This window comes from Hyla sarda, chromosome 3, assembly GCF_029499605.1.
Source record: "Hyla sarda isolate aHylSar1 chromosome 3, aHylSar1.hap1, whole genome shotgun sequence".
NCBI classification, from domain to species: domain Eukaryota; kingdom Metazoa; phylum Chordata; class Amphibia; order Anura; family Hylidae; genus Hyla; species Hyla sarda.
Genome location: NC_079191.1, coordinates 274,474,743 through 274,494,075, shown reverse-complemented (window position 1 = coordinate 274,494,075; position 19,333 = coordinate 274,474,743). Strand labels below are relative to the sequence as shown.

The 19,333-nt window shown below is 42.9% G+C and overlaps 1 protein-coding gene across 1 annotated transcript in view; it reads left to right on the top strand.

Annotated features, from left to right (window-relative positions):
* Positions 1–19,333, top strand: part of TXLNB (taxilin beta) — a 90,900-nt gene that overhangs the window by 24,066 nt on the left and 47,501 nt on the right. The window contains exons 3-5 of the mRNA XM_056563337.1: positions 4,863–5,033; positions 11,755–11,949; positions 16,285–16,404. Coding sequence (XP_056419312.1) covers positions 4,863–5,033; positions 11,755–11,949; positions 16,285–16,404 — 486 coding nt within the window. The remainder of the gene's footprint in view (positions 1–4,862; positions 5,034–11,754; positions 11,950–16,284; positions 16,405–19,333) is intronic.

Here is a 19,333-nt window from a genome sequence, read left to right as displayed (position 1 = left end):
AGACAGCACATTCACTGCACCTTTTTTCAATGTCGCTCCGCATTCCGATCCAATAGAATCTTCGCCTGACAGTAGCTTTGGTCTTGTGGACTCCAAAGTGTCCCGATTGATCATGGTATACGTTGAGGACCATCGCTACGTCTCTTCGGGGAACCATAATCTGATGAAGTCAATCACCAGAGACCGCAGATCCAAAGAATTTCGGTACAACAGTTTCTTGTGCACAAACAATCGATTCCTCTGTCGCCACAGACGTTTCAGCTCAGTCACACTGGGCCCGGCATAGACGGGTTGGTACCTTTGTCACCAGCAGGTAGTTCAACAGATCCCCCATGACTCGTCTTTCGTCTTGAAGAGTCTTCCAGGTGTATAGGTCTTCTTGAACCTTTTTGGAGCTGGGTTCCCCGTCCCTGAGGGCGGTCACAACATTTTAGTTCGCGAACCATTGATAAAATCGGGGCACCTCCACGTCTTCCCACATTTCTTCAACAGGGGGTTCTTCGCAGAGAGTCATTAGAGACAGTACATCAGCACTGACATTCGACTTGCCGCTTCTATACTTGATGGTGAAACTCTAATTGGCTAATCTTGAAGCCCAACGTTGTTCGATGGCACTCAACTTGGCGGTATTCAGTGTAGACAGTAAATGGCGTGGCAGCCAAGTAGTCACTGAACTTTTCGGTCATGGCCCATACCAGGGCGAGAAGTTCTAACTTGAATGAGCTGAAGTTTGCATCGTTCTTCTCGTCTCTGCGTAGGTTACGACTGGCATAGGCAACTACTCGTTCCTGTCCTTCCTGGACTTGGGACAGGACAGCTCCTAGGCCTTTGAACCTGGCATCAATATATAATCGGAATGGCTGACTGTAGTCTGGATACGCCAGGATGGGTGGTTCTGTCAGCAGATGTTTAAGAGCTCGGAACGCTGTCTCTTGCTCTTTGGCTCATTCAACGGGTAGTTTCCCATTATAGTTCTCTTTTGCTGTACCCTGTAAGAGAGCTGTGAGGGGTTCTGCAATCTGGGTGAAGTGGGGAATGAAGCAGCGGTAGTAGCCGGCAAATCCCAGGAAAGTCCTGACATCTTTCACTGTGCACGGGGTAGGCCAGTTTTTGACAACTTCCACCTTTTCAGGATTGGGCTGGAATCCCCCAACACTGACAACATGACCCAGGTAGTGTAAATGTAGGTTTGAGCAAGTGACAATTTGATGGCTTGATCTTCAGCCCATGCTTTCTCAGGACTTGGAAGATGTCTGACAGATGAGGTGCTCCTGGTAGGCCTTGGAATACACAATGACTTTGTCCAGGTACAATAGGACACAAATTTAGATGGACCAGGCACCTTTCCATCAAACGCTGAAATGTAGCAGGGGCAGTACATAGTCCAAATGGCATACATTTGAATTCGAACAGTCCCATGGTTGTCACGAAGGTGGTCTTCTCCCGGTCTTCCACGGCCATGGGCACTTGCCAATATCCACTGGTTAAGTCCAGGGTGGAGAAGTAAGCAGTAGACCCAAGGGCTGTGAGTGACTCCTCGATCCTTGGCAGAGGATAAGCATCCTTATGTGTGACCTTGTTCAGTTTCCTGTGGTCCACACAGAAGCTGATGGTTCTGTCTTTTTTCTTGACCAGGACAAGTGGCGCCTCCCAGGGACTCTGACTTTCATGGATGACGTCTGCCTCTTTCATGTCGGCTAGCATCTTCTTGACAGTCTGGTACATGCCTGGCGCGACCGGGCGGTGTCTTTTCTTGAACGATGGGCTTTCGCCTTTGAGGATTGGGTGTTGGATCATGGACGTATGCCCAAATCTGTAGGGTGTTTACTAAAAGCTTCATGGTACCTTTTGGCGACATTGATGACTCCTTTGACTTTGTCTCAGGAGAACTCATACTGGATCCTTCAGCCACTTGGGCTGTATGCTGTCTGCCCCCATTCCTTCTGTTAAGATGTCCTTTGACTCCATAAGATAAAACTATCTTGCTCTTTGGCTCATTCAACAGGTAGTTTCCCATTATAGTTCTCTTTTGCTGTACCCTGTAAGAGAGCTGCGAGGGGTTCTGCAATCTGGGTGAAGTGGGGAATGAAGCGGTGGTAGTAGGTGGCAAATCCCAGGAAAATATATATATACACACATACATACACATACACACACACACACATATATACAAACACACAAATACACTCTTGCTTGCATGCACACATACATAAACAGATAAGACAGCACTAGATAAATCCATTGTCCCCGTAGTCATCCAGATAGCCAATCCGGATACCAAACATGCAAGAAAGTCCAAGACCACAGCACCAAAATTGGAAAAAAAGAGCTATTATTTATTGGTTCCTCAAAAAAAACTTTTGGGGAACCAATAAACTACAACTCTTTTGCACGTATCAGTTTATAATTTTTGCTGCTGTGGTCTTGGACTTTGTTGCAAACCTGTATACCATATAAGTAATTGTATCCAGGATCATATAAAGGTAGATACTGTTCTGTGACTGTCCCTCCACAGACCCCCTCCTTCACAATATTTTGACCCCTGACCCCAACAACCTCCCCCCCCCCCCCCGCCCTTTTTACCTTTCCGGGCTCAGGATGACATCAGGCGGGATGTAGATCACATCGGGCGGCTCCTGGTCACGCCTGGCTGCTGGTCACGCCTGGCTGCTGCCTTCTGCAGTGGTTTAAGCTCCGAGCTTCCGTCCTGCTCGGAGAAGCCGGGGCAGGGGGGGGGGTTGCGTGCCTGCGCACGGAAGTGTGCTACTCCTAAAGTAGCAGTGTCCCTGGCTCGGCCTAATGAACTTGGGACCGGAGGACCTGCCCTGAGCGGGGTTCCCTTCTGCGCGCCCGCCCACTGTTTTATAAATATATTTAAAAAATGGAGGAAGATTTAAAAAAAAGCGGGGGCAGCTGACATCCGGGGCCCATGTGTTAACATCCTAGGCCCAGGCCCTGAATAAAATGACCTAGTGACGCCCCTGAGCCTGGGCTTGATTAGGGTGGGCCCAGGCACACCCGGCACACCCCATGCGCATGCCTATGACCCCTTATCTGTCACATTAGTTACAATCACTCCCTGCCCACTAAGTATATGCTCTCCCAACTGAATGGTTGGCTCCCAGTATCCATGTCTGGGGACTGATTGCCCATTACCCGCAACTACTCTGAAATTAACATAATCAGGCTAACATAATAAACAAGCATCCCAAGATTGATAGAAAATATATTTAGGTATAGTAGACACTTGTGACCCTGTATCTATCAATGCCTCCAACGGTACACTATAATTTTTACATAGGGGCAGGAGGCGACATGAGATGAGAGTCCTTACTTAGGTCGTTCTGGGATTGGACCTGATGACTGTTTTCCTGAGGGCCGGTCCTTGACCTCAGGGAAATCCATTTAAATCCCAACACTGTGTCCTGTCAGACAATTTCAAAGACTTGACTGATGACAGACAATGCTGCAGGTTTAGCTTACTTGCACTTGACTGTGGCTGCAGAACTTGACTCACGGCCATGCCCCCTTAATGCAAGTCTACGGGAGGGGGTGTGACGGCCGTCACACCCACTGCCATAGACTTGCATTGAGAGTGCGTGGCCATGACGTCATGAGTGGGGCATGAGTGTGAGGTCACGAGCCTCCGGCACTGTCCGACGCTCTAAATGAAAGCCGGGTGCAGTAGGGAGATCACAGGGGTCCACAGCGACAGGACCCCCGCAATCAGATATACTTTCTAAATAGGGGATAAGATGTCTAGGGGTGGAGTATGTAGATTTGTTTGCTCACATGACGGATTGATCTCATCTATTTATTCCAACCATAACTTTAAAAGTGATTCTGAATATTCACCTATTACAGTGAAGCCTTTTTAAGAAGGCCACCCAAAATTGTATTAAAAGTAGTCTTCTATAGAGGTGGTCTTCTCAAAGAGGTGGAATTTTGGAGAAGTTTCACTGTATTTATGTAGAAATCCAACGTTGGGACCAAAAAATGAAACCATACCTTTTTCTTTATTTATATTAGCTAACAGCAAACAAGCAACCATCATACTAGGCACCTAAATAACAGCATTAAAATCCTAGTATCTGCAGTAGACTAGTGTAGATGTGTCCTAGATGTAGTACAGCCAGAAATATTGGGGTTTTTTACTATTGTGTTTACAACTATTTTTTTTATTGGGTTTTTAGGGCTTAAATTTTGGCACACGTTCCAGATTTTACTCCCAAAAAATCCAATAAATCCGACTAACTCCTTTTTTTTTGGAAAATCTGAAAAAGGGGCATGTCTGCTGGGGAAAGGGGCGTGATCCCGACAAAAAGGTAGTGATCCCAACAAAAGGGGCGTGTTCCTGACATAAAATGTGAAGGATTTGAGCTCTGGAAAACCCAACAGATCAGAGCAGTTGTGGGGAAAAAAAGCAAAACTTAGGGAAAAAATAGTTAATACCATGGAAAAATACCTGTTGGGAAACAAAAAACCCAAAGAAAACTACACTCCACTAGACATCATCATGCACATGGGGGTCTTTTTCCTTAATTTGCTGTATTTTTCTCTCTTTTGCTATGCTTGCTGAGTGGGTGGGTTCAGTCTGGTGGGATGTTGGTTTCGCTGGAACAATGAGTAAGCTGAAGCTGCATCCCCCTCCTCCCTGTTGTTGTCTTTTTACTGTTTTACACTTGACAGAATTTTTTGTGACTTTCGAGAAGCTTTCTGCTCATTAACAGAGAACCTGCAGTCAGGTTTAACATATTACAACTGAATTACAGAAGGTTATATATTTAAATTTTATCAAACAAAACTGTCATTGTGTTCATATAAAATGTTATTATCTGTGCTTTGTTTTGGAATCTTTGTAGCTGGAAGAGCATCGCATAGAGCAAAAGCAGATGAAGCAGATGCAAAAACGCCAAGTCCAACTTGTTAAAGAAAAAGACCTGCTACAAAGTGAGCATAACAAAGCCATTCTTGCTCGGAGCAAACTTGAGAGCCTGTGCCGGGAACTGCAGAGACACAACAAGACCCTTAAGGTAAACAGTTTTTTTGTTGTTCTGTTATACAAATTCAAAAAAGATGGCGTAAAATGATTGCCTCTGTATTTGTAACACATAGAACATAAGACAAATTAACATGAACCACTAAACTGGTCAATGTAATTTCCAATAATGACATGTCTAGGCGGGGGTCACCACGCCCCCTCATGACGTCATACCCCACCCCCTCAATCTAAGTCTATAGGAGGGGGCGTTACAGCGGAGTTGTGACATCACGATCTTCCGTTCCCATGGGCGGGAGCCAGACCCTCCAGCGCTTCCAGAGCAGTAATAGGTGGGTGCCACATGCTATATTGCGTTGGTCCCCAGCGGTGGGACCCCCACGATCTGACATCTTATCCCCTATCCAAAGGATAGGGGATAAGATGTCTAGGGGTGGAGTACCCCTTTAAGTTTTTCTCCTCGCCTTCCAAAAACCATAAAACTCTTTTATCAAAACAAAAGTAGTTTCAGCACCATCCATTCAATGCATGTGTGAACAGGACACTATCTCGATAGCTAGCACAGACCCTAGAAGCCACACCTGATTCCTCTTCGGTGCTATCCCGCTATAGTACAATGCTTATAACAGCATATTAGCGACCTCTTATTGTGGTACAGGAAAGTCAGGTTCACATGCAGGGGAGCAGGATGATCAGACGCAGGGGTAAGCAAGCTGGCGACAGACCGTTTGTGCGCCGGAGGATCCAACATACCTCCTTTTTTAATACATCAAGAATTATTTTTAAAAAACGAGGCACGTTGGATCCTCCGAACGAATGCCACTGGCCCGCTCGGCTTAAAGGATAAATTTGAACTTAATGCTTTTTTATGAATAACATCCTCTATAATACATTTTTTACAAGTAATATTCTATAGGTAACTCCCTATGTACCCCATCTGTTAATGATTCGCAGGTAGGAGGTTCGTTTTTAACTGTGTTTTATGTAATGATTTTCTGTCTCTATACACTGTTACTCACATCACTAAAGGTGTTAATGGTTTGTTGATAACTGTATCTATGGCAGCCCTTACCTGTTAAACCCCTCCCCCACGTGATCAAGCATCGGCCTGATGAAGCACTTCGGCGTGCAAACGGTCCGTCGCTAGCTTGCTTACCCCAGTGTCTGTTCCTCCTGCTCCCCTGCATGTGAACCCGTCTGACCTGTACCACAATAAGAAGCTCCTGATATGCAAGCCTGGTGAGCGCTCCGCATCTTTCTTGTATACTGTCATAATTCTTTTATATTTTCATCCACAGACTAGTATGAGGGCGTGTTTGTTGCGCGACCAGTTGTCCTTTGTAATGACATCACTCACTTTACCATAAAATGTATGGTGAAATAAAATAAGAAAAACACTTTGTGTGGGGAAATTGAAAAGAAAACCACAAATTTGCTAATTTTGGAAGGTTTCGTTTTCACGCTGTACACTTTACAGTAAAAATGACATGTTTTATTTATTCTGTTGGACAATATGATTAAAATGATACCCATGATTAGATACTTTTCTATTATTGTATCACTTTAAAAAGAAATCTCAAATTAGCGCGTTTAAAATCCCTCTATTTTGATGACCTATAACTTTTCCATTTTTCCGTATAAGTGGCGGTACCAGGGCTAATTTTTTGCTCCATGACCTGTATTTTTCTTTGATACTCTATTTGCATATATGAAACTTTTAATAAATTTTTATGATGTTTTTTGGGAATATTATGTGATTAAAAAGCAGCAATGTTGGATTTTTTTTTTATACGTTTACGCTGTTGACCATAAGGTATCATTCACATTATATTTTGATAGTTTGGGCATTTACGCACACGGCGATTCCAAATATGCTTATTAATTTTTTTTTTTTTTTTACACTTTCTGGGGGGTAAAATGGGAAAAAGTGACGATTTACATTTTTATTGGGGAGGGGATTTTTCTAATTTTTAACTTTTTTTTTTTTTACACTTTAATAGGGAACTACTTATAGCAATCACTTGATTGCTAATACTGTTAAGTGCTATGCATAAGGCATAGCACTGATCAGTGTTATCAGCTATCTTCTGCTCTCGTCTGCTCGATCTCAAACCAGAGCAGAAGACCCCTGGAGACGGCCGAAGGCAGATGAGCGGATGTCCGGCTGCCATGCTGGATGATCGTATCCTGTATTATCTATTTAAGTGACCACACTGCCGCAGATGACTTGATCTGTATTGATCATGGCATCTGACGGGTTAATGGCACACATCAGTGCGATCGCTGATGTGCGCCATTACCAGCGGGTCCCTGGCTGCTGATAGCAGCCGGGACCTGCCGCGTATGACACGAGCACAGGACGGAAATGTACGTCCCAGTTCATTAAGTACCAGGGCACCAGGACGTACATATACATCCTATGTCCTTAAGGGGTTGAGAGACCTGGAGCTGTGATGGAAACCAGTCAGCAACCTGCAGTCACATTGCAGAGGGTCAATGGGAGACTTGACAGGCCCCACTTAAATCCACTCTTATTAAAAAAAAAATTACACCTTTTGGGGTAAAATGGGAAAAACGGACAATTTTAATTTTTATTGGGGAAGGGGATTTTTCACAATTTTTTTTACATTTTTCAACTTTTTTTTACACTTTTTATGTCCCCATAGGGGACTATCTATAGCAATCATTTGATTGCTGATACTGTGCAGTGCTATGCAGCTATGCATAGGACATAGCACCGATCAGTATTATCGGTGATCTTCTGTTCTGGTCAGCTCGATCTCAGACCAGAGCAGAAGTCACCGGGAGACGGCCGGAGCCAGGTGAGGGGATGATCGGATCGCTGCGGCAGCGCTGCGGGCGATCCGATCATCCATTCAAAGTACCGCACTGCCGCAGAAGTCGTGATCTGTATTGATCACGGCATCTGAGGGGTTAATGGTGGACATCCGCGCGATCACGGATGTAGGTCATTACCAGCGGGTCCCCGGCTGCTGCTCGTTCCGATGCTCGCGGTAATACACAGGACATTTGTTATACGTGATTTTCGCCCATATTTTTCATGTAATTTTACAATGTTTAAACCTATCCTAAGATTGTAACGATTGAAAATTATTTTTTTACTTAGACTACAACATTTATAGTTAAAACATTTTAGTTAGCAATAGGCTATAAAGAACATTTTAACATAGAATAAGAGAAAAATGAGAAATACTGTAGAGAAAGCAACATAATAGAGTTTTAGTTTGAACTTAATGGACTCTTGTCTTTTTTTCAACAATATAAACTATGTGCAAGAGAGAAAAGGGAATTACTTGTTCATAAAAGGCAAAAAGTGCTGCTGGAAGCTGGTGAACTACTTTCTGAAGAGAATGGGAACTACTTTAAAACCATGTACAGTATTTACACTGTAATGTAATAAGACAATGGAGCTGCTCTTACAGTACATGTAGCACAAGTCATTTCCAGTGCAATACAGAAAGAGCGCAATATTGTATATATATAGGAATGGTAGAAAGGGGTGTCCCAAAAATGTAGAACAGAGTACTATTTAGGTAGTACAAATAAAGAGCAGTACAGTACCTATTACAGATAGAGAGGAGTAAAGTACACGGAGTACAGGAAAAGAGCAATGCTGGAGAATCTGAATAGATTGCTATATACTGTAGTTTTGAGGAGAAAGGGAAAAACACTTTACTTAGGCTGGGTTCACACTACGTTTTCTCCCATATGGGAGCGCATACGGCAGGGGGGAGCTAAAACCTCGCGCTCCCGTATGCCTTCGTATGCGCTCCCGTATGTCATTCATTTCAATGAGCCGGCCGGAGTGACAGGTTCGGTCCGGTCGGCTCATTTTTGCGCCGTATGCGCTTTTACAACCGGACCTCAAACCGTGGTTGACCACAGTTTTAGGTCCGGTTGTAAAAGCGCACACGGCGCAAAAATTAGCCGACCGGACCGAACGTTTCACTCCGGCCGGCTCATTGAAATGAATGACATATGGGAGCGCATACGAAGGCATACGGGAGCGCAAGGTTTTAGCTCCCCCCTGCCGTATGCGCTCCCGTATGGGAGAAAACGTAGTGTGAACCCAGCCTTACCTGTCAATCCACTGTTGCTCCAAGGACCTGTTCCAGGCCTGCTGTGATAACATCACATACAACGTTCATGTGACATCACAGTCAACTACTGGCCATAGTGGTATCTGCTTGCATGTAGGGTATGTGACTACTACTAAGGCCAGTGATTGGCTGCAGCATTGCATACACAATGTACGTGATCTCATTGTAGGAGGCCCAACAGGAGGACACCAGAGCAGAGACAGTGCTGGAACAGTGGAGGCTTTTGGGGTTAAGGAAAACTAAAGTTTTTAGTTTTTTAGGACAGCTCCAGCCTGCAACAAGTGCTTAAGTCACTTGTACTTAAATGGGCACTGTCATCAACTTTTTTTTTATATATGTTGTAGTACATATGTACTACAACATATCTCCAATATATATCTTCTTTTTTTTTATTTTTATTTTTTATTAATATGTTGTAATTTACGTTTGAAAACCGGCCACTAGGGGTCTCCCTCCTAGTGGCCGGCTGCAGGCTGGCATGATGTCACGCCTGAATTCATTCAGCCTGCACTCGCTCCCTGCCTGTCAATAAGACAGGCGGGAGCGAGCGCTGAGAGCGCATTGGCTCCCTGGCCTTACATGCCAGCCCCGCCTCCCGGCATTTACATGCCGCTTCTGCTGCCTCAGGACTCTGCAGGACTCTAGGGTATGTCTTGGGGAGAGGGGTGCTCGAGGTTTTTAACACGGGGGTTGGGGGAGAGCAGGGTTCGGGGTTTTCAACGGGGGGGGGGGGGGAGGGAACGGGGTAGCCCCTAACTTATTGTTTTCAACACAGGGTGCCTCCAGCTGTTTCACAACTACAACTCCCAGCATGCCCTGACAGCAAATAGATGTCAGGGCAAGCTGGGAGATGTAGTGGTGAAACATTTGGAGGTACACTGTTTAGGTGAACTAAGGGCGGAAGTGTCGGCCCCAGCAGGCATCAGTGACATCACGCCTGCTGGAGAAAGGAAGGAAGGCGCCTCATGTGCGGGATCAGTAGATCTTGCAGGTGGGGGTAGGGGAAGGTGATTCCCAAGCCGCTTACCGAAGTTGGTTGTGCGCCCACACACAACAAGGTTAGGAGCAGAAGAGATATGAAGGCAGGTCCACTGCAGCCCTCCTGGGTAAGTGTAGAATCAAAGACGAATGACCAGGGAGTCAGGAGTTAGTCTGGCGCAGAGAGGAACCATCAGACAGCCAAGTAAAATCAATGGATTTATTAGATGCAACGCGTTTCGCTGCGCATGCGCAGCTTCATCAGGCATCACACCTGCTGGGGAAGTCTGCCTGGTAAGTGAGCACACTACCAGGCAGACAAGGCATTTTTTATATAGTAAAAAAAAATTTAAAGGCAGGGAGGGGGTTAGGGGGGCAATAGTCAGGGACAGAAAAAAAAAGGATGGTGGGAGCTACTCTTTAAGTCGCTTTTACTTAAGTCGCTTGCAGTTTATTCTTTCTCACACTTTAGTCATCTCTGTGGTATTCCTTATTTTTGCGATTTTGAAGCACTCTAAGCAATTACAAAACCATTTATTGCATTTATGCATTACTTTCAGATATCTTTTTTTGTCACTATCTAATGGATTTTAACATTTAGGAAAACAGATAATATATGTATCAGCCAGTGAGTAGTACATATTGCAATAGTGACAAATTTTCTAAAATACATGACATTTTTTGTGAATCTAGGTTTTTATTGCAAACTATTACTATTATTGATAACATTTCAAAAGTTTGTATTGGTTGAGGTTTCAGTGCTGAGACTCCCACTGATCAATATTCTTAACATGTCCCTGCCACATGTTAAGTGTTATTAACGCTGTTAACCCTTTTGTTATCAGCAAAGAAAGTGACCAAAATAATTTTAATATTTTACCCAAACAGCGAGCAGTATAAAACATCTTGACATTACAGCCTTGATTCATACAGATAGTCGGTGATGTGTTAGAGAAGTGTGACTGTAGGAGTATACTAACAAGAGAGAGGGGAGAGCAAAGTGTAATGTGAGCAAATTAAAAATGTTCAATAGTTTACAATAGAGCATTAAACAAGCGAGTAGCAAAATGTAGCAAGATGCCATAAGTGTTGCAAGGAGTAATGATGAGTCTAGATATGGTAAAAGACATGTTTTGACAGAGGGAGGTGCTGAGGAGGTGAAAGGGTATAGTGAAGTATGCTGACCTTGAATTGGTTCATAGCCTAAAACCTCTACAGAGCATCTGCCCTGAAAACAATGATCACCATGCAACTATCCCTATATACGGTAAACCCTACTATAGCCCTACATATAAATTGCATTATAAGGCCAAATGTAATATATAATAATTTTCCAAAGGAAAGAAGCATTTCAAGGACTAAAACTATACTTTATTGAAAAAAATTAATTAAAAATAATCTTAAAAATGGAAATATGTTTGCATAATAGTAACAGAAAATGGAGATAAATACATGCATTACAATCGATAACTGCTCACAGCAGAAAGAAACGGTAAGTGCAGGTTTCAGACGCATATTTACAAGCAAGGAAATTAATGTCTAAGGGTAAAAACTACATTCTAATGATCAAATGTAAATATTCAGCCACAAACAATAAGATCCAATTAAATCTAAATACTTTCCTGTGATATTTATCAATGTTAATGTTCCTTTTAGGAGGAGACAATTCAACGAGCTAGAGAAGACGATGAAAAACGCAAAGAAATCACTAACCATTTCCAGATAACGCTGGCAGATATCCAGAGTCAGATAGAGCAGCAGAGTGAGAGGAATACTGCGCTGTGCCAGGAAAATGCCGAGCTGGCAGAGAAACTCAAAAGCATTGTTGGACAATATGAAGTCAGAGAAGAGGTAAGGTGGAACAGCTGCCCTCGCTGTCAATCTTCCTCGAAAACAAGCAAACCAGTAAAGGGAGGCAATAAACCGCTTTAGAGTCCGTATGGAGTAGTATATTGATATTGCTGGATTTATGACCACAACAGGTGCACTATACAATTATGCCAAACACTGTTAGTTTTGTAATAGAAATAAATGACTTTCATATGAAGAATATTAACTGAATGAAACTGACTCGCCTAACACAGTGCTCGACTGAAATATTACAAGATTGTTAAACAATTGTTTATGTATATTACCCCAATGGATGTCATTTTCTTGACATAACTTTTATTTATTGCATTTCAGAAATATGCTTTGCATATGGAAATAATCTAGGATTTAGGAAACCTGTGGTGTTGATAGCATACCAAGAAATTGCTGGCCATAGCTGTAAATCCAAAGAGATTTTGATGGATTACCATCAAAATTACATAGTGATAGATAACATTTTATAGCTGTGTTTCTATTAAGCTGTGCTACAAAACACATTACAGATGTGTCATCATTTCAGTTTTTAGAATTGAGCAAGTAATATCTTAAAGGATCACAGAAATTGATGTGATTTAAGGTTGAAACAAGGTGCTCAACCCCAAGTGCAGTTGTGCACCTACGTTGGAGTGGAGGACCTGTACCTATGGATCACAATATGGTTTCACAGCTGTGGTTAATGTAAAGAATGACATTAGCTATACCTCAAAGCTGATGTAAAATTGAGACATTAGCCAGTATATCCTTATATGAAGGACACACTTGAGCCCGCACACCACGCCAAGGTTTCTCAAAAGATGCGGGTCCTATCAACTAACCTACCTGGCCAGATAAATAAAACCAGGCACCGATATACGGCAGCCATAGGCCGACTGGCAGATTGCTCCACAGTCACCTCTAGTGTGAATCTAAGCACACATACAATGGGAGGGAGTAGACAAACTACAAGCCCCACCCTGGGGAGTACTCCGGTGCTTAGACATCTTATCCCCTATCCAAAGGATAGGGGATAAGATGCCTGATCGCGGGAGTCCCGCCGCTGGGGACCCCCGTGATCTTGCATGCGGCACCCCGTTTGTAATCAGTCCCCGGAGCGTGTTCGCTCCAGGTCTGATTACCGGTGACTACAGGGCAGGCAGCGTGTGATGTCATGCCTCCGCCCCCGTGTGATGTCACGCTCCGCCTCTCAATGCAAGTCTATGGGAGGGGGCGTGACAGCTATCACGCCCCCTCCCGTAGGCATGCATTGAGGGGCGGAGCGTGACGTCACACGGGGCGGAGGCGTGACGTCACTCACCGCCCGCCCTGTAGTCGCCGGTAAGCAGACTGATTATAAACGGGGTGCCGTGTGCAAGATCATGGGGGTCCCCAGCGGCGGGACTCCCGCGATCAGGCATCTTATCCCCTTTCCTTTGGATAGGGGATAAGATGTCTAAGCACCGGAGTACCCCTTTAAAGGGGTTCTCCGCTGCTCAGCATTTGGAAAAAAAACTGTTCTGGAGCCGACACCGGGAGCTCGTGACATCATAGCCCTGCCCCGCATTATGTCACGCCCCCGCCCCCTCAATGCAAGTCTATGGTAGGGGCGTGACAGCCACCAGGATTCTTCCCATAGACTTGCATTGACGTGACATGAGGGGGCGGGGCTATAACATCACAAGCTCCCGGCGCCGGCTCCAGTGTTTGTTCCAAACGCTGAGCAGCAGCAGAGTACCCCTTTAAGACTTCCAGAGTTTACCAGGAATACACAGAGGCCCCTCCTTCAATGGTTGATCAGTGGAAGGGCAGCCCTAAGGAAGGGAAACAAACACAGGCACAACCAAATATTCAGAGGCTTTTTCTATAAATACAGTGATAGGACTCTTCAGAGTCCCTGGGGTGGGATTCTCACTATGGACTCACATAACTGTTTGATAACCGTTTGAATATCATTTAAAATTTTGCAAACATATATCTAAATAATGTGTTTGACATTTAAAGTTATGTTACTATGGGTGAATAGAGAATTAGTCCAAATTTGAATTTCTATCCACTTTCCCAGTCTCTACTTAAAAGGGAACAAATAGATACGGGACAAATCATATACATTGATGAACAAAATGTATTAAAAGATGCAAAAGCACCAATGCTGCTATTGCATCTTTCAATAAATTTTGTTCATCAATGTATCGTATTTGTCCCATATCTATTAGATCATGAGCACTAGTTTCTTTCCTTTTTCTTTACTAAGTAATTTTTCTCACCTTGGTACATGTGTACTGCTAGTTAGCCCGATCTAAGTCATTGTTATCTAGACTGTGAGCCATCCTATCCCTTTTCTACAGTGAAAATGGAACCAGTCACCAGTCATGCTATAGGAACCACACGTCATCAGATTGGTCCCCGGCATCGTATCCCTGCCCCACCAGCCTTGGTTGATAGACCTCTCACGGTTTGGGTTTAGGGACAAATCTAAAGTTGTATGCAAAAGTTTAGGCACCCCTGACAATTTCCATGAATTTTATTTATAAATGAAAGAAGCCTTTTCTGCACACACGCCACAAACAGAGTTGCTTAAGGTATGCAAATACACATTTGGACAAGCCAGCTTCATATTGGAAGAAAGTGCTGTGGAATGATGAAACAAAGTTGGAGTTATTTGGTCATAACCAGGGGCGTTATACATGGCGTCAAAAGAACACAGCATTCCAAGACAAACACTTGCTACTCACAGTAAATTTTGGTGATGTTTCCATCAAGCTGTAGAGCTGTGTGGCCATTGCCGGTACTGGGATTGAGAGTCGCATGGATTTCACTCAATATCAGCAGATACTTCAGAATAATGTAGAAGAATCAGTCACAAAGTTCAAATTACACCAGGGCTGGATATTTTAACCAGAAAAAAAATACTGCTCAAAAATCTACTCTGGCATGATGTGAAGCTGGCTGTCCATGTGCGGCAACCATCAAACCTAACTGAACTAGAGATTCAAAGAGGAATAGTCCAAAATCCCTTGATCTAGAATCCAAACACTTACAACATCCCATAGAAGCTTCCTATAGCCTGTAATTTCTGCTAAAGGAGGAGAAACTGGGATATTTTGCTGGTTGCCAAAATTTATGCACCTGTCTACTTTTGTTTTGATGCAGATTGCAAATGTTCTGTTCCTCCAATAAACCTCATTTCACTACTGAAATATTACTGTGTCCTTCACATATTTGAAAATGTAATTGCTGATCCAAACATATTACATTTCTGATCCAAATGAAAGTCATGGGAAATGTCAGGGGTGCCTTAATTTTGCATACAAGTGTATCAATCATTGCCTTCAGCAAAAGTGAACCACCCTGATGACTCACAATTCCCTTTGTTGTTCCCTTTAAAGAATATCTGTCACTTAACTATGCTACCCCTTATAAGTACAGCCAACTTTAATGCCCACTAATTCCATTACATTCAGTTTCACAACTGTTATTTGCAAGAATTATTAGTTTCCTAAATGCATAAATAGACTGGTCTTCACTCATATACGCTTATAAAGCTTTACTATATGCTCAGGTTTTAATAAGATGGGTTGACATTACAACTTCACTAATGTATATGCTTACTTTGTGGTGCTCAAAAATGTGGTCTGCTATACTTTTGAATACCATTAAGTTCATATTTATTTTCGGTAAAATGCCCAAGCATAGTCAATAGCGGAGTACGTTCAGGCCATAAAAGGGGTTATCCAGGAATAGAAAAACACAGCTAATCTCTTTCAAAAACAGCTCCACATTTGTCTCCAGGTTGGGTGTGGTATTACAACTTGACTCGATTCACTTCAATAGAACTGAGCTGCAAAACCAAACCCAAACTGGAGGCAGACAGGTAGTGGTTTTTGATAGAAAGTAGCTCTGTTTTTCTATTCCTGGATAACCCCTTTAAAGTGAATAGGGTAAAGCCATTGCACATCTGAGGAAGGGGTGTTTTACACCCAGAAATGCCTTATGTATGTGACGATTTATGTCTGAATAAATTGATCGGTGTGAAGATATGGCTGTGTGTGTAAATCCGGGTAATTTGTTTCTATTTTCTCTTCTAGTATACATAGGCATTGCACTCTGACAGGGTGTTGGTGTATAAGTGAGGTAATCGTAATAAAGATAAAGCTAGTTTTAACAGTTTGTTTTAAATGATCACAATGAAGTGTATTCTGGAAATAAAATAACACAACAGCAAAGATCCTTATGTTAAAAGAAGAATTAGGAAGGAAACATAAATAGAATAGAAAAAGAAAAATGCTTAAATATAGATAAACTTGATAATCCTAATCTCATAACTGTCTTGTATTCTTCCAGCACCTGGATCAGATATTTAAACAGAGGGAGCTCCAGCAGAAGTTGGTGGATGCCAGGCTAGAGCAGGCCAAAGAGCTGATGAAAGAAGCCGAGGAAAAACATAAGCGGGAGAAAGATTTTGTAAGTGTTACTGTTTTGCTTAACCTCATTTTAATACAACTCATTAAGGAATTCTGGGGATCTCCTCTCTAGGATTATAACTTGGGCCGAGCAAATGGTAGTAACATTCAGCATATCTCGTACTGCAGTAGACAGACAATTCCTTGATATATATGGTCACTCTTCAGTTCTCCTGTGGGGGTGCTATAGAGAAATTAAACCCTTATTTCTATGTGTCCCCCCCCCCCCCCCCCAGACTAAAGCTGATAACTAATGGGCCTTTTAGGCAGACCTCAATCTTATGCTCCTGTCTATCATTTTGGTGCACTCATAGATGAATATGTATCATTTGCTATTTTTTGCGGGGGAGGGGCTTTATTCATGACTGTTGCACATGCAGTTTTTACGCAATATTTATAAAAATGCAAACGCTTTATTTTTCTTTAAAAAAAAAAAATATTTACCTTTGGATTAAGTGCGTATAAACTGTGCCTAGTCAGAGGTGGGCAACAGATGCAAATAATGTTGCATAATTTTTCAAAATTCGCAAATAATAAATGACTCAAAAACACATGCTAATGAGAAACCATGTGCCTACAAAGAGAACAAAGTACACTGTGGTGCACAGAATCTACAAAATCTACTAGCTACCAGAAATACTGTGCAAACCATTACGACCATAAATTAGCATATTTTTCTACAGAATATTAACAATATTTCCCATGATAGGTCTCCCCCATAGACTTCTTCAGGCTTTACATTCAGTGCAGTTAATAAAGTACTTATCGAAACTGAATAACAAAGAGAGCACCAACCAGGGATGGGATCTTTCTGTTCAGGGGCTCCATAGGAGCTACATGGTTTGCCTCTATAGTACGTGCAGATTGGATCAAGTCTATTACAGATCCTAAGGGAAGGGCATCATAGAAAGTTGACTTGTTTGTAAACCCAGACGGATGATGATCAACAACAAACTGAATGTGTAATATCTATGAGGTCCTGTTCTAACTAAGGGTGCGTTCACATGCTAGTAGCGAGTTTCCCTCTGCGGGAAACCAGCTGCGAGTTACGCTGCCATTGATTTAAATGGGTCCGCGGCCAGTCCGCAAATCTGACAATATTGCGGACTGTCTGTGGACCCATTCAAATCAATGGTAGCCTAACTCGCAGCAGGATTCCCGCAGCATGAAACCCGCTGCTAGTAATAGCGTGTGAACGCACCCTAACTGTCCCGTTACTACGGTTAGCACTATATGATAATCTTACTGATATTATTATTATTGGATAGATGCTAAAACCCTAAACCTTTTATGTTTATGACATTATTATTATAGAATAGTGTGTTATTTCTATTTAATAATTGAAGATAGCAACACTAGCAGCTCAAGATCATCATATTTTTATCCAGCTAGACACATCCCTCAGGCATTGCCATCTGTCTATACCAGCTATCCATATACTCTTCCTAAACAATTTGATTAAGGAGGCAGCTGTTCCATTTTCCTGTCTTTCTCTATTACTTGGCAGCTGCAGCTTCTATTTATTATTGCTTAGTTTTACAATTCATACCCAGATGCTTATTAAAACATAATGTTCTTTTAGCTCAAGAGTTGTATCTATTGACCGCAATAACAATAAATCACAAGAAAACATACTTTCCTAAAAATATCTCTGTATATATTTGCCAACTGAGAAATGTACTAATGCAAATACATATTTTCTGATATACTCATTTCATGATTTTTTTTTCCGTTATACTTTTGAGGCCATAAAATGCAAACAATACAATTCTTATGCCTGCACAGATACATCTTCTTGACTATACTATACATATATGTGTCTGCTGGATACCATATTCAACAAGTCTACTGTACATTTTTGATGATGGAGAGAGAAGGGGCTACAGCATCATGGCCACTTTACCGTGCTCAGTGGCCCTCCAGGCCCCCCAGCTGAAACTGCAACTAGAGCCATTCACTTAAATGGTGCTATGTTCCATATACGGTTGGTTGGCAGCAGTCAGCGCTGCATCCCATTCATTCTCAGGATTTTAACAATATGCCATAACTAATTAGGAAGGGAATACATCTTTACAGATGGGAATACAACTAGACAGACAAAACTGCAGTAATCATAGGTCTTCCCTCATAAAGTCATGTCACCCAATTCTTAGTACTATAGGGGAGTCTAAAATCTCCTTGCACATCAGAGAGGTTTCACCGGCTATCACTCCATAGACCACTTACTAGGAACACCCCACAAAACCTGATGTTTTGGAGATGCCCTGACCCAGTCATCTAACCATCACAATTTCACCTTTTCAAAGTTGTTCAGATCCTTACACTTACACTAACAGATCAGCTTAAAAGGGGTACTCCACCCCTAGACATCTTATTCCCTATCCAAAATATAGGGGATAAGATGTCTGATTGCAGGGGTCACACCACTGGGAACCCCCACAATGTCTCTCCTGCAGCACCCCAGTCATCTTGTGCATGGAGCGAGCTCCGTGCCTGATGACTGGCGATGCAGGGGCCGTAGAATTGTAATGTCATAGCCCTGCCCCCCTCATGATGTCATGCCCCGCCCCCTCCCATAGACTTGCATTGAGTGGGTGGGGTGTTATGTCACGTGAGGGCAGGGCCGTGATGTCACGATCCTACGGCCCCTGCATCGCCAGTCATCAGGTACAGAGCCAAGATCGCTCCTTGCACAAGATGACGGGGGGGGCTGCAGGAGAGATCACAGAGTACCCTTTTAAGAATTGACTGTTCACTTGTTGCCTAAAGCTGGCCACACAAATAAGATAGTTGTCAGCCAAATGCGTATTTGACTAAAAGATATCTCTCCCAGTCTCCCATACACATACAAACTCAGCTTGGCCAAATTTCAATGGGGAGCGGGAGGAAACTTCTGCATAAACTGATGCATACCCACACCCAGTCTATAA